We start from the raw sequence: 16534 nt of genomic DNA, 5'->3' as shown, positions 1-16534 counted from the left end.
TGCATCTTTAACATAACGGGGATAGCTGGCGAGACAGGCTTGTCTCCTGTCCCTTTGTCTGCTTTGTTGCACAGTATTGAGTAGCATGGTGTAGTAGTTGGAGTGTTGGACTACGACTCTGAAGACCAGGGTTCGAATCTCTGCTCAGCCATGGAAACCCACTGGGTAACCTTGGGCAAGTCCCACTCTCTCAGCCTCAGAAGAAGGCAAAGGCAAAGTGTTGTCAAGATGGCAAACGTTTTTAATGCAGAAGAACGCTCAAGCTAGGAGAGGTTAGAACTATTTGCTTTTGCCTGCACTGATGGTGAAGGGCAAGATTCTGTTCCCTCCTCTCCAGTCGCTCCTGCTGAGTCAATTTGAGCGGAAACAACTTTTGCATTTTTAAATCAGTTTATAGTTTTTTGTGGGTTTTTCAGGCTATGTGGCCATGTTCTAGAAGAGTTTATTCCTGACATCTTCTAGAACGTGACCACATAGCCCGAAAAACCCACAAAAAACTATGGATGTCGGCCATGAAAGCCTTCGACTTCACATTAAATCAGTTTGCAGCAACGGAAGTATGCTGAGGACAGAGGGGGAAAGTGGGATGAGGAAGAGGAGAGAGAAAATGGGAGATTTCAAAAGCAGTTAGAAAGTGGGACCGTGGAGGATTAATAATTGGGACTGTCCCTGCTAAATCAGCGCAAGGGTAGGGGGTTATGGCTGTGTTAGTTGACAAACCAAGTGTGATTTGTGGCTTTAAAAGAAAGTAGGTGGTAGCAAACTGGGAAGCAGTATGGACAGTGCTATTCCAAAGTGGGACCATAACTACAAGTGGTCTTTAGTACTTGCCTCCCCTCCCAGATCTAAATTGCTCTGTTCCAGGGCCCCACTGTTTGCTTTCAGGTTGTCATCCATACACCTGTGTGAATGTCAGCTCATACAATCTGGCTGTTAAATGTTCCACTGCTCCTTGATTCCTCCAGGCCATCATCAACAGCACCATCTCCCCCAACATGACCTTCACGAAAACCTCGCAGAAGTTCGGCCAGTGGGCAGATAGCAGGGCAAACACCGTGTATGGCCTGGGCTTTGCCTCTGAACAACATCTCTCCCAGGTAAGGACCGGTGGAAGGTGGAAGGAATGGGGAATAGAACAGTACAGTCGCTCCTCTTAATGCACGGATCTGAGATCCGCATTCTTGAATATGCACAGTGGTGGGACCTCCACTAATTGCAATGGAGCACACACCCGGCGCACGCACCCATGTTGTGCACAAGGGGATGCACTCATTTAAGTCTATAGGGTTTGAATAAGTGCGAGCCTCCGTTTTCGTGAGGGGGGGTGTTCCAGAACGTATCCTCCATGAGAACGGACGGCCAACTGTATTTCCAAATCACTTACCAAAGGAGGTTGCTATTTGGGAAGAATGGGTTTATTTTACCCACCTGTTTGTCTAAGTACATTTTCCATTTAGGGTCAGCAAACCAAATCATTTTCAGTCTCTTGTTTTATTTTGATTTGACTATTGATTTGAAATCTCCCAGATAGAGTGATTTTATTACTTAAATACAATACAAAGGAGCAGCAATCAGAGATGCTGATTTCTGGGAAGCTTGTATAAGCATAGAAGAAAAATATATGGAGGACAATTAGATCTCTGTTCCATAACCAGGATGCTAACACCAAGAAAACTGAGCCATGTGCAGTAGTCCTGTGGGCTGCGCTGTTGCAAGGCAACATCAGCAGAGCTTCCCCAGCTACTCTTCAGTCCCACATACTGGGCCAGATAGTCCTTTGAGTCCTTTGGTTGGACCCTGGACCCTTTAGGGCCTTTCCTGTTAATACTACTCTGAACCACGACAGCACACTTAGCTTCACTTTTTGATTTATTTTTTCCTGAAAGCCACTGTGGGATGCTTGTTGAATTGGCAGAACATGAATTTATAGAAATAAAAGGCAGGGAGGTATAATCACCTGTTAACAGTGTTTAAATAGCCAGACAGCTGTAACACAGAAGATGGATTTATTATCTGTTGCAGCAGAGGGCAGGACTAGAGCGGAAGGGTGGAAATGTCAAGAAAGGCAATTTTGGCTAAATCTTAGGGAGAACTTCTTCCTAATGGGCAAAACTGCCAGTGGAACAGTCTCCTTCAGAAAGAGGTGGGTTCTCCTTGGCTGGAAGTACTTACACAGCGGCTCTGTTAGAGACACTGGGGCTGCAAATCGTACAACCCTAGAGCGCTACCGTTGGCGTCACCCAGTGCGAGGACCCAAGGTGTCACCCTCCCATTGACCTCCTCCCATAAAAGACCCTATGCCTTTAAATTACAGTACCATACGCACAGCCTAAATGGATTTACGTGTGCTCCGTTTCATGTGGTTAAAGAGACAAGTTGGTAAGATGTGCCGTTTTGAAACAACATGTAAAAATAATTGAAATTCTAATTTTTTCAATTTTTACTTTTTTAATTTTAAAATTCAATTTTAGTTTAATTTAAAAACCCTGAGGTGTCTCCATCCTCCTCCCACTGAACCTTGTCTCACTCTTCAGTGTTTTAAAAGGACACAGGCAAACTCCACAGCTCATAATCTGCCCAAAGGCACATGTTTGGGGAACAACGGTGTCACACACCTCCTTGGCATGTCGCCTGGTGCAGCATGCATCCCTCTAGTGATACCCCTGCCCTAGAATTGGAAGGCATCCCAAGTGTCATCTCATCCAACCCCCGGTCATGCAGGAATCCACAGCTAAAACACTCCCATCTAACTTAGGTTTAAAGACCTCTAAAGGAGGAAATTCCTGCACTGACCATGATGGTTGACTAGAAGACATTAACTGTCCCTTCCAACTCCATGGATGTATGAGGAAAACACAATCACTTCCTAACCTCGTTCTCCGCAACCCTTCTGTCACTAGCCTGATAGCAGGCAGAGGAATGTCCAGAGAAGACCCTGTTGGTGCTGAATTCTTCACATGTCAGCCTCTTCTCTTTAGCCTGGAGAAGAGAAGGTTAAGAGGTGATATGATAGCCCTGTTTAAATATTTGAAGGGGTGTCATATTGAGGAGGGAGCAAGCTTGTTTTTTGCTGCTCCAGAAAACAGGACCTGGAACAATGGATGCAAGCTCCAGGAAAAGAGATTCCACCTCAACATTAGGAAGAACTTCCTGACAGTAAGGGCTGTTTGACAATGGAACACACTCTTCCTCGGAGATTATGGTGGAGTCTGCTTCCTTGGAGGTCTTTAAGCAGAGGCTGGATGGCCATCTGTCAATGGGGATGCTTTGCTTGAGAGTTCCTGCATGGCAGAAATGGGGTTGGACTGGATGGCCCTTGGGGTCTCTTCCAACTCTATGATTCTATGACGTCCTCCCATGTTAGTTTCTGAGACTAGAGGCAATTGCAGCTGGAAACGCAACAACATAGGGGTAAGAGTGGATATTTTAATAGGAGGTAGGGTTTGTCAGATGACTTGAAGGCAGATACATACCTAGCAAGTGCAAGAGATGTTAATCCCAGATCCCTGCCCTACTTCGTATGAACATTCCTCATGATTGCAGCAATGTGGCTAGGATCATACTGTGGCCTAGAAGCTAACCCTCACTTTTGGACAGGTGCCAGTGAGCCTCGACCATGCCAGCCAGATTTTTATGCATGCCCTAGAAACAGTGATTTCTCCTTTCCTCCATTGTAGAGAATAAATCACTAGCACCCGCTTAAGGAAGAAAGAGCGTGGAGGCAGCAGAGGCAAGGTTGCATCTTCACAGTCCATTTGGAAAATGCCGGATGCCCACTGATGGTTTTTGTCTTGTTTCTTTTCCTCCTCTGTGGTACGGCAACAGTTTGCAGAGAAGTTCCAAGAGGTGAAGGAAGCTGCTCGGTTGGCAAGAGAGAAATCACAGGACAAGACGGAGCTGACCAGCCCTGCCCTGAGTTTGACTTCCCCACAGGTAGGCAGCAGAGGAGTCTTATGCCACCGATCCTCAGCGGTGCAGCTACATTCACAATGATCGACCGAAACCTTTCAGGGAAGCAGCTTTACAATGGGCCAAACAGCCTAGCAAGCCCAATATTGTCATCTCTGACTGGTAGCGGCTATTTAGGCTCTTCAGCAGAGAAAACGTGTCTCTTATTATCTGCTTCCAGGTCTTTTGGAGATGCCAGGGAGTGAACTTTCTTAGTGCAAAACAGTAGTCTACCAATGAGCTATACTCATTCTCCTAAATATCATGTAAGATTCCAGTACTCATAGTTCTAGATCAGGGGCAGAAGCAGGAAAGAGTCCAGGAAAAACTAAACTAGAAGCTGCTGAAGGGTCACTTCTGTTTTAAATTCATAAATCAAATAGTACTTAAAAAAAGAACTGCAACTCCTGGAAGTTTCTATGGGCAGTAATTTTCAGCGAAAGAGAGCCAGTGTGGCATAGTGGTTTGAGCGCTGGACTAAGACTCTAGAGACCAGAGTTTGAATCCCTGCTCAACCATGGAAACTCAGTGGATGGCCTTGGGCAAGTCACACACTCTCAGCCTCAGAGGAAAGCAAAGGCCACCTCCCCCTGAACAAATTTTGCCAAGAAAACTCCATAATTTATGGCTTTGGGAAAGGCATACAATAACAACACAATTTCAGCACGATCAATTTATGTGTTATTTTTTTGTATTGGTCTTTTTGTGGTGGGTGGGGTATGTTAATGATTTAGACAGGTGTCTAGATAATGTTTTCGTCTCTTTTTTGTTTTATATTTCTGATGAATTACATGTAATACACACACACACACACACACACACACACACACACAATTTTCAGTCATGGATATTTGGTTGAAGGAGTGCCAAATAGTGCTGTAGGGATGGCACAAAATGCCTTGTTGGGGGTTCCATGCATAAGGAGTCCAAAAAAGGAACCTTTTCTATCTTGTCCAAGTTCTGCTCCCTTTGTGATTAGTATAATTTTAATGTTCCTCTGATGTTGTATATCTATGACAAATCCCTTCCCCCAATATGTCTTAGTTTTAATGTTTTTTAAAATTACTGTTTTACATTGTCCTGGGAGCCTAGCAGATGAATGGCGTGATTTATAAATTTAATAAGATACGAAGAAAACCAAGCCTTGGGGGAGACGAGGCTGGCCCCAGACATTTCCCAGCCAGAGGCACATGGTGACCTCCATGCAGCATTTGCATAGTACCCGAAGCCAGCAAAATGTTCTTGGAACAAAATCCCACAAACAGTGCTTCCCTTCACTGGTTGCAAAGAAAAACACACAACTGAAGAACTGAGAAGTTGCTATTCTTTCATGGCACTTGCAATCTGTGGCCTGAGGCAGTTGCTTCACTCCTGGTAGGGCCAACCTTGGAGAAGGGGAATAGTTCTTCCCACTACAAGGCAGCCGAGGAAATGGCTGCTTTCCTCTGATCTCCTGGGCAACACGGACGGATGGATCTGAGGGCTGGAGGACGCACTGTTCCTGGGGCTACGCACAGATGGGTTTGACAGCCCATGAGGAGGAGGGAGTGTGAACAGTCCTTGGTCTGGAAGAGGAGGAGGAGGAGGAGGAAGAGGAAGGGGGAGCGCATGTCACCATGAGAGAAAGCAGGGAAAGGGGTTAAGAGAATCATCAACATGTCACCAATGAAAACTCGGATACATGGCCCAAGCAACATCAGAGAGTAGTCAAAACACCAGAAGTTATTAATGAAGCAAAAGGCACAAGATAGGAGAAGTTGCAGAAGTTTGCCTTTGCCTGGACTGGCAAAGCGAAGGCAGTTCTACCTTTCTTCTCCCTTTTGCTGAGTTGGGTGCAAGCTATATTTGTGCTTTAAACTCAAGTTTTCAGTAAGCTGGGGACAAACTGGGAAAGTGGAAGGAGGAGAGAAAAACTGGGACATTTTCAAAGTGGGATGGCAAAGGATTAATTGGGACTGCTGCTGCCAAATTGGGATGCGATAGAACCATTTTGGTTGAATGTTTAGTAGCAAAGAGTTCTAGGGAAATAATACAATGGGTCCTTGGTATCCGCTGGGGTTTAGTTCCAGGAACCCCCGTGGATAACAAAATCCATGGATGCTCAGGTCCTGTTAAATACAATGGCATAGCAAAATGGTGCCCCTTATATAAAATGGAAAATCAAGGTTTGCTGTTTGGGATTTATATTTTTAAAATGTATTTTCAAGCTGTGGATGCTTGAATCTGTGGATAAGGAGGTAATAGTGCCACTCTATTCTACTCTGGTCAGGCCCCACCTGGAATATGGTGTCCAGTTCTGTGCCCCACAATTCAAGAACGACATTGAGAATCTGGAACCATGTGTCCAAAGGAGGCCGACCAAAATGGTGAAGGGTCTGGAAACCATGAAGCCCTATGAGGAATGACTTAGGGAGCTGGGGATGTTTAGCCTGGAGAAGAGAAGGTTAAGAGGTGATATCATGTTTAAATATTGGAAGGGATACTATATTGAGGAGGGAGCAAGCTTGTTTTCTGCTGCTGCAGAGAACAGGATCCGGAACAATGGATGCAAGCTCCAGGAAAAGAGATTCCAGCTAAATATTAGGAGGAACTTCTGACAATAAGAGCTGTTCGACAGTGGAACGCACTTTTTCCTCATAGTGTAGTTGAGTTTCCCTCCTTGGAGGTCTTTAAACAGAGGCTGGATGGCCATCTGTCAGGGATGCTTTGAGTGAGAGTTCCTGCATGGCAGAAGGGGTTTGGACTGGATGACCCTTGCGATCTCTTCCAACTCTACTATCCTATGATTCTATAAGGAGGGCTGACTGTACCACCAAAAAAAGAGAATGTGTATGTGAGAGAGAGGGATAGAGATGGAGAATCAACGTGGATTGCAAGGAAATTTTCTGAACTTTGGATAGACTTGGCAGCCTCCCTAGGGGTACTTAGGGGAAACATCCATAGGGGAATGTTTCTGAATGTAAATTAGCAGGCAGATGGTTGTCTCTTTAACTTTTGACTTTGAGATAGGTTGTGGCATTGGCTGAGGGACATCAGAGAATTGCTCACCTGCTATTACTCACCTGACCCCTTGCACTTCATGCTCTCCTGCCCCACAGATCCTGCCCAGCCCCATCATCAGTTCCAATGGTCCTGGAGATGACAAGCTTTTCCGGAGTCAAAGTGCTGACATGGAGATGACCACGGAGAGGGAGCGGATCAAGAAGATGCTCTCAGAAGGGTAAGAGAAGACTTTGATCTTAGCTTCCATGGCACCACGCACATGCGCACACAGAGAGAAAGTGAGAGTGTGTGTACATGTTAATGGGCAACCCCATTTGGCAGTAAATAAGTACGAATTGCCGGAATTTGGAATCATTGCTTTTTTGGGACCACTCAACTCCAGCCAGCATGGCTACTGTAGTTGGAGTACCCCAAAGGTAACTTTCCCAAGCTCTCAAATATTGTCAGCTCTGTTTGGAAGCTGGGAACCTGTCTCAAAGACAGTTTTGAAATTGCAGTTCATTCGAAAACAGTTTCTAATTGGGTTCTGAGCATATTAAATCGGTGACCTGTCAACCCCATTGCCTCCCAGTCTTTGGCCTGGTTTTGCCCTTTAGAGCTGTATCTGACTTGAGAGCAAAATACTCAGAAGAGCTCTTCTCTATCTTTGTTGGAAGCACTTCTCCAAGTTTTCAAGTGGATAGAAGATCTTGGGGTGGCACTCCTTTTACAGATATACTTCCAAGCAAAATATAGGAAGCACATTCAATCCTAAAATCCCAGATTTGTCAGGGCTGCCTAGGCCATGGGGGTCTAACCCCTTGCTCAGTGCAAGAACTCAAGCAAGAGCATCCCCAGCAAGCAGCTCTCCAGACACTTTTTGAAGACATCCATCTTTCTGGGACATTGGTTCCATTGGCCAACCACTCTTACTATCAAGAGGTTCTTTTTAATATTCATTCAGAATCTACCCTCCTGTAACAGGAAAACATTAGACCATTACTCTTTATCATCCTTGTTTCCCACATTGATAGAAAGATGTCATTTTGGTGTGATACCAGAACTTTTTTAAAAAATCCCAAGTCTTTTAATCTCTTTTTTTTTTCTGCTCCATTTACCCTCACATTTTTGACATTTAATTATTTTTGTATTTTGATTGTGAGGGTTTTGTTGTTATTTTTGGATTAGGCAATTTACCTGGCGTTTCTGGCTTGATGTTGCTGATTTAGATCATGACATGAAAGAGACAAAAGTCTGAGCAGCAGCATCTCCATTTCTTCAATGCCGTATCCCATGCAAATGGATCAAACCCAGTAGCTTCCCCTGAGAAACCACAACTTTGCCAATGAGTCACAAAATTGCATCAAATGTTAGGATGCCAACATAATGTTAATTCTAGAACAACAATAACAACAACAACAACCAAAAGGACAGATATCCAAAGTGTGTGCTCAGGAAGTACATGAAGTAATGGCTGTATTGGGGCCACCGTCTTTGCTTTTTTCTCGTATTTGGTGACTCTGTGATCGAGCAAGCCAGTTTCTATAGCCCACTGATTCCCAAATTTGGGTCCTCCAGATGTTTTAGACTTCAGCTCCCAGAATTCCTGACTGTTGACCAAGCTGGCTAGGGCTTCTGGGAGTTGAAGTCCAAAACACCTGGAGGACGAAAGGTTGGAAATCCCTGCTATCGCGTAACTCACAGACACATTAAATTATAAAGTAGTATAGATTTTCTATAATTTTTCCAATCGAAATTCCGTAACCGTCTTTAATCAGATGACCTTTAAGCTCTGCCTGTCTTTCCCTCTGCCCTCTTGCTCCCTGAACCCCATAGCTCTGTCTGTGAAGTTCAGTGGGAAGCTGAATTTTTCACTCTGCAAGACAACAACAACAAACTGGTGGCTGCCCTGCATGAAGCCAACGCCAACGTCGAGCAATGGAAGAAGCAGCTGGCAGCCTATCAAGAGGAGACGGAGACCCTGAGGCTACGGGTGAGTAGGTGGGGCTTTTTGAGGGGGAGGAGCCTCTGGAGGCGACAGGGGCATTATCACGCAACCTCAAAGAGCGACTGATGCAGTTCCACCTTGACCAATGTTTCCTTGGATTCCTAATGCAAAGCTATTGAGGCACAGTTCACCTAGGAAGGTTTTGACGTTTAAAGCAAGCATGGGATTTGTGGGTGCTGCACACCCATTTGGATTTTTTAAAAAATGGCTCAAACTATCACTTCATAACAATAGCAATATAGCAATAGCAAGTACAGTCAGCCCTCCTCATCCACGGATTTTTTTCTCTCTACGGATTCACGCATCTATGGCTTTGAAAACATTCCGAAAAAGGATAAACTCCAAACAGCAAACCTTGGTTTTCCATTATATTTAAGGGACACCATTTTGCTCTTCCATTATATTTCATGGGACTTGAGCATCTGCGGATTTTGTTATCCACAGGGGATCCTGGAACAAAACCACAGCTGATAACAAAGTCCACTGTATATTTCTATACCGCTTGTTGGTGACCCAGCACTCCCAAAGCAGTTTACACTGTGTAAGCCAATTGCCCCCAACAAGCTGGGTACTCACTTTACTGACCTACGAAAGGATGGAAGGCTGAGTGGACCTTGGGCTTTGTTGTTGTTGTTATTGCTGTTAACTGCCCTCGAGTCAATCCTGACCCATGGCGATGCTGCTGATGAGACATCTCCAAGACCCCCTGTCCTCCGTTGCTCTGCCCAGTTCCATTTGCTATGCCCCCCATCATCCCCACCAGGCTGTTTTACGCTCACAACAAAACCTGAAATCAGATTCCAGGGGTGTAGAGGGTCTTTGAGTAAAAGGAAAATAAATAAGTAAAGAGAGAATTATGAAGGGAAGGTACGACCAAAGCTGTCTCATCCTGCACTTTCCCTACATCCCAAATAAAGTCCTAAACAGCTTTGGATCAGAGTTTCCCTATCTACTTTTACCTATGAGGCACAGTGCCTCCCCCGTCCCACATTAATATGGCAGTGTGGGGTGCATTCCCTACTATACTCTATGTTTACCTCCAATGGAGGGATGCAAAACTTCTGGCCTGCGTGACAGAAGTGGTCTGTTCAGCCTTCAGTCTCATCCACAAGCTCACTTCTTGCCATTGCCATCCTTCATTGTGCAGGAATTAGTGGTTTTTTAAAAACTCTCCATTTGGAACAGGAGAACTATTGCCTACCTTCAAAATTTCACAATGAAAGCTGGGATATGTGAAGCCAAGCGACGCCAGAGGATGGCCCAAATGGGAGGAAGGAGGAAGAAGCTAGAAGAGGCTGCAACCGTTTGCTTAGCCAACTGGGAAGGGCATGTTTCTGCCCCTTCCTCTTCCCGCTGCTTACTTTTGTACTTTGAACTCAGTTTGCAGCAATTGAAATAAGCTGAGGACAAAGGGGGAAAGTGGGAGGAGGAGTGAGAAGCTGTGACATTTTAAAAACAGCTGAACAAGTGAGATGGAAGAGGGGTAATTGGTACTGTGTCTGCCAAATCAGGACAGCTGGAGGATATAGCTTGCATGGTGATAAATTCATAGATAAATTCCATTGGTTTAATGGCTCTACAATCTAGTTGAGACAAACAAGAGGATTTAGGCTTTGGAGTTTATCACACAGGAGGAATTTCTCTTAATTTCGAATGAAAAGAAAGTGGGGCTAGTTCAGCGAATTTACGTGAATTTGAATTGCGTTCGAACTGACTTCCCATTGCCCGAAAATAGCTTGTCATTGCCCGAAATTGTGTGTGATCACCTCTCACACAATAACGTTAAACCCCATGATTGCGTTCGGATTATACTTCCAATTTCCCTTGTCTGATAACGGTGTTTGTCGTTGTTGTGTGCCTTCGAGTGCTGGCAACCCTAAGGTGAACCTATCCCAGGGTTTTCTAAGCACTGTTTGTCCAGAGGGGAGTTGCTTTGGCTTCCTCTAGGACTGAATGAGGGTGATTTCCTCATGGTCACCCAAGAGGTTTTCCTGGCTGAGTCAGGATTCGAACTCTGGTTTCCAGAGTCGTAGTCCAACACTCGCACCACTGCACCATGCTGGCTCTGGATTTAGACCTATGACTCCCTGGACCCCTCAACCAGTTGTGGGAATCTGAGAGCTGTCATCTAAAAAGGGAACTTTTCCCAACCTCTGACTTGCAAAAAGGAATGAACTGCAAATGGCTTGTTGTTTGCTGATGAGCTACTTCCAGTCTCGGCTTGCCTTGCCCAGGGGCACCTTGGTGGGAGGCCTGGCACAGGGCTTTGGGAGAACTTTTCAAAACTACAGTATTGCGGAGATTTTAACCAATGATGGGCAACTTCGTGTGTTGTAGTTATTGGATATAGTTTCATAGAGTTGCAAGAGACCACAAGGGCCATCCAGTCCAATCCCCTGCCATGCAGGAACTCACAATCAAAGCATCTCCTCCAGTCACAGTGTTATAGATTATTGATTATTGATTATCTTAAATGGTTGGAAAGGAAACATGTTTATTTTAGCTGCAGCATTGTTCCCATCAGGAAATCCTTCCAAATTACTGGGACCTCAAATTCAAAGTGATCAAAGTTTTTATAGCATTTTAACAAAGGAAACAGCAAATCCATTTTCATTGGTTACATTGCATTAAACATTTACACCCCTGTATATTCATTGGATATCCTAGCATACATTTCCATTCCACGTCAGTCAATCTTTTATCTATATGTTTTGTTTTACTGACCTTAAACTGTTTATGCAGTACGTACTTCCTTTTATTTGGGTTAAAATTTTAAGTTAGGAGCCGTTTCCAAATTGCTGACATTCCAAAACAGAACATTTGACATGACCTGGAATAACAGCTTTTGCTCTCATTTTAGCACTATAATTTTAACTTCTGAGCAAGTAAAATTCTGAATGTTAACCATTCTACCACAACAGCTCATGTGCAGATGTGGCAGAATCACTCCTTCTCCAACAGTTGAAAGCAGTGACCTGTGAATATTATCTTCTTTGGGCAGCTCTTTGTCAGATTTTAACTAACAAATCAATTTATTTCTTGCATATTAGCAGAAACTTTGTCACACATTATTGCACCCCCAGCTTCACCTGCCACCAAAGGTTTGGAGTGGCCAGATTTACCACAGATCCCTAGGAAATTTCAAACTCTTGTAGGAGCAGAAAGGAGAATATGTGCAATTCCTCTCCTGTGCGTCTGTCTTTCTAGAGCGTGCCTCGCACACACTGCTCTGTCTCACTGCAGCCGCCAGTGCATGTGCCCCGGAGAAAGACATTCCCTTGTGCTCCAAGGTCAGGTTAGAGGAGGAAGGGCAGCAGCAGGAGCGGCAAAGAGAGACAAATCACCCCTTGTCAAGTTCTAGGAAAGATGCCTGGCCATGATCTCCGCAGAGAAAGGAGAGGTCATGAAACACTCTGCATTGCCCATGCCCGTTTTCTTCCTGCAGAATAGAACCCATGGAAAACAACCCTTCTTAAAATACACAACACACACAATGGGGCACTCCTCAGCATGTGGTGTAAACATTCTCTCACATGCGCAAATCCATTTTTTGAGCATGCTCACCTCCTGTCCTCTGCATTCACCTAGAAGTGTGAGTCACCACCAACCCATTGTAGAAAGGTGAGCTGTCAGTCTTTGAAAGAAACCAGTAGATTTCAGGAGGCAACATGATTGTGCTGGGGTGGGTGTGGTGGCATGGGGTGGGGGATCGTCAGAAAATTATCTTAACCAATGTGCAATCCTGAATACTAGCGGTGGGTGGGAAGTGCAAGGACCTTCCTGTAGGACCCAGTCCCCCCTCCTTTCCTAATAATTAATAGAACAGCTTAGATTCTAAATCAGCTACTTAGTTAAGTATATAAGCATAAAAACATGCATCTCAGGAAGTAGTCTTAAGTCTATGAAAATTCATGCTACCAAGTTCTTTCTTTCAATTAGTTTCAAAGGTGCCACAACATCCATGTGTATATATTTCATAGAATCATAGAGTTGGAAGAGACCCCAAGGGCCATCCAATCCGACCCCTGCCATGCAGGAACTCACAATCAAAGCATCCCCAACATCCAGCCTTTGTTTAAAAACCTCCAAAGAAAGAGACTCCTCCACCAATCTCCGAAGGAGTGTGTTCCACTGTTGAACAGCTCTTACTGTCCAGAAGTTCTTCCTAATGTTGAGGTGGAATCTCTTTTCCTGTAGTATGAATCCGTTGCTCCAGTTCCTAGTTTCTGGAGCAGCAGAAAACAAGCTTGCTCCATCCTCAATATGACATCCCTTCAAATACTGAAACAGGGCTTATCATATCACCTCTTAACCTTCTCTTCTTCAGGCTGAACATACCCAGCTCCCTAAGTATCTCCTCATAAGGCATGGTTTCCAGACCCTTTGACATCCGTGACACAATTCCTTATGGCATTGGGGATCCCTTGTGGGAAGGGGTGGAAAGTCAATGTGCTGCATCCCAGTCAACATGAAAGTGCACACATACACCCTGCTCACAGGGGCTGGAGGGACCTTTATGATGCCTACATGACATTTATGGAGTCTTTATAGGTTATAGGCAGTTTGAAGGCACTTACAAACATATGTATCCTCTACACCAAGGGTTCCCAACCTTTCTGACTCACAAAGTCCTAAGGACTCCACAGAGCACAGGTTGGGAACCACTGCTGTACACTATTGAATAGGTAGGGATTCTGAATACAGATCAGTTGTGAATGCATAACTCTAGACTACGCATTTGTGAACTGTGATCCAGCCAATGTATGGTTTAGAAAGTGAAAAGAAACTGATTTCCTATTCCTGAAAGTCTCCAGGAGTGAGAAAAACGAAGCATGTTTTTGTTAGAGAAGGTTCCAGGAGTGGCAGTTTTGCATTAGAACAGGGTACAGGCCCACTGTGAGGACTGGTTATCCCTCCTCGACCCCCCAGACAAAATCTGAAGTGGATTTACATTTTGGCCGGGTTGCATCTTCAGGCCCAGTGCGGCCCCCATTGGGAAATTGCTCACCCCAAGAATGTTACCATATTGACACTTTGAACTCAGAGGGACTGGCTTCTGGAACGTATACACAGGACAAAGGGAGAAATGAGAGGAACAGAAGAGAAAAACCGGGAAGTTTTAAAAGCAGCTAAAGAAATGGGACAAAAGTGGGAATAGGAAGTGACACTGTTCCTGGCAAACCGGGCATGACATTGGGAACAGGATACTGGACTAAATAAGCTTTTTCTTCTGCTTTGGCAAGACAATGCTTACTTTCTTCAGCTGACTTCACAGTCATGAGGTCTAGAACGCTTAGCCTAAATCCAGTTGTTCATCCTGTCTATAATAGATCCTTTGAATAAACAGCATTGCATAAGCGCTCAGTTAGGAAGTTCCCATTGATGAAAGGGCCAGCTGTAATGAAAGACTCGCAATTTGGGCCGTTTGGGGCCTTTGTGCGCTTTTTAAATGGACCAAAGTCTTGGTAGCATAACAGACCGGGACTCTAGCCCCAGCGGGCTCCTTCATGCGCTTTGCGTCATCCGACTGGGCCAGGAGATGAAGAGTAAGAAGGGACATGTAAGGTCAGCATCTTTGCACTGATGCAAGGAGGCACAATAGCAGAGAGCGCAGGAGTTTGTTTTCAGATTTCCCAATTTGCTTTACGCTCTGCTGCACTAAATGCGCCCAGTCTCATCTCATTTCAGAAGCTAAGCAGGGTGAAGCTTTGCTAATTCTTGGATGTGGAAGACCACCGGGGACCACAAAGACACCCGATAAGCTTAGGAGGAATCTATCTTACTGCTATTCCAAATGGGCAACACTAGGCTTAGTGATATAATTCAGCACAATGCAGCCTCCTATGTTCCTGGATCCTGAGACAGATCATTAGTCGATTCAGTCCAATACAGTCTACTCCAACTGGTAGTAGCTCACTCCAGTTTTACAAAGTTGGAAGGGACCACAAGGATCATCTAGATCAACCTGCCATGAAGGAAGACACACCTGGACTGAAACAGGCCCTGCCTGACCCTGTTATAGTTCCCTTATTTTTACTTAGCAACTGGGAAAGGCTGGCATTGAATTTTGTGTGCAAAGCAGGTATTCTGCTTGCTGAGCTAAAGTCCCACTTCCAGGAGGTTATGAATTGCAGGATCTGCTTTTTGGCATAAAGAGGAGCATGTTTTAGTGGGAGAAAAGAGCAAGCTTCTAGTCCTCGGGAAACAGAGCGAGAGCGAGAGATGAGAGATTATGTATGTTTGTGGCTTATGTGTACTGTGTTTTCCTCCAAAAGTATGTTTCACATTAAAATTCCTGTACTGAACTTAGTTTCCCTGAAGCAAGTCCTATTGATTTGAAAGGACTTAAAATGGACCTAAATGTCTTTCAATTAACATGGTCACAATTTTTTCTCCTGTGTGATTTTTAACATTTTTGCCTGGTGAAGAAGCTAGTGACACCTCGAAGGCCTGCAACATGTATAATGTGCATTTAGGTTGGCCCCATAAAATTATCAATGCTTTGTAGATTTTGGATGTTATTGTTGGCCAATACAGCTACCCCTAGATATGTTTTGTGGTTTAGTTGTTGGACTATGACTCTGGGATACTAGGGTTTGAATCTTTGCTCAGCAATGGAAAGCCATTGGGTGATCTTGGGCAGGTCACACTCTCTCGGCCTCAGAGGAAAGCAATGGTGAATCCCCTCTAAAGAGATTGGTCAGGAAAACCCTAAATTGGATCACCATAAATCAGAGTTGACTTGAAGGCAGACAGCACTATCAAAATGTCCATCGTCTTTTAACATGCTGTACTCTCTTCCCTCCTTACCCTGGCACTGTCCTCCTTGTCCTGTAATCTCCTCCCAGGTGGCAGAACTGGAAGCCCAAAGAGGGTCCGATTTGTCCAGCCTGGCCAAAGGGGAGGCCAGTCCGGCACTGGAAGAACTGGAGCAGCTGGTGAAAGCCAAAGAGGAGGTAAGAATGGGGACCTTGAAGCTGTTTTTAAGGTGGTGGTGGTGTTTCAAACCTGGCAGGCAGGTTGTTATGCATTTTGACTAGTTACAGGTAAGTTTTTACAAAACAATGAATACAAAATATGTTGCATTTAAATAGGCCTCCTTCTCCTCCAGCTGAAGCGGGCAACAATCTGAGTACCCTGAAAGCAATAGCACAATAATGACCATTCTGATAGCCTTGGCTGAAGAGTGGGGTATAAATAAATTATTATTATTATTAGTAGTAGTAGTAGTAGCAGTAGTAGTACACCCTTGGTTGATAGTCCCTGAAGGATCTAAACTACATAGGGGTTTAGGTGTTACTATTTCCTTAATCATTTTTAGGGGGGGGGAGGGGAGAAGACAGAGACCCCATTGCCTACTTTTGGGACTTGAGACCCCTCCACTTTCCTGTCCCAGAGTCCATGGATAAGGAACCAGGGAACTGGGTATGTTTAGTCTGGGGAAGGGAAGGTTGAGAGGTGATATGTTAGCTCCATTTACATATTTGAAGGGATGTCACATTGGGAATGGAGCAAGCTTATTTTCTGCTGCTCCAGAGACTAGGGCACAGAACAGTGGATGCAAGCTACAGGAAAAGAGATTCCACCCCAACATTA

At 44.7% G+C, this 16534-nt stretch overlaps 1 protein-coding gene across 7 annotated transcripts in view; it reads left to right on the top strand.

The window, feature by feature from the left end:
• Positions 1-16534, top strand: part of LOC149308495 (homer protein homolog 3-like) — a 62786-nt gene that overhangs the window by 40070 nt on the left and 6182 nt on the right. For all 7 annotated transcript variants that reach the window (XM_089535846.1, XM_089535847.1, XM_089535845.1 and 4 more), the window contains 5 exons: positions 966-1097; positions 3826-3933; positions 7047-7168; positions 8767-8923; positions 15787-15894. In XM_089535846.1, coding sequence (XP_089391972.1) covers positions 966-1097; positions 3826-3933; positions 7047-7168; positions 8767-8923; positions 15787-15894 — 627 coding nt within the window. The remainder of the gene's footprint in view (positions 1-965; positions 1098-3825; positions 3934-7046; positions 7169-8766; positions 8924-15786; positions 15895-16534) is intronic.

This window comes from Sceloporus occidentalis, unplaced genomic scaffold, assembly GCF_023333645.1.
Source record: "Sceloporus occidentalis isolate IW3139 unplaced genomic scaffold, rSceOcc1.0.p SCAF_8, whole genome shotgun sequence".
In the NCBI taxonomy this organism is placed as follows: Eukaryota; Metazoa; Chordata; class Lepidosauria; order Squamata; family Phrynosomatidae; genus Sceloporus; species Sceloporus occidentalis.
This window is presented reverse-complemented; position numbering and strand designations above follow the sequence as displayed.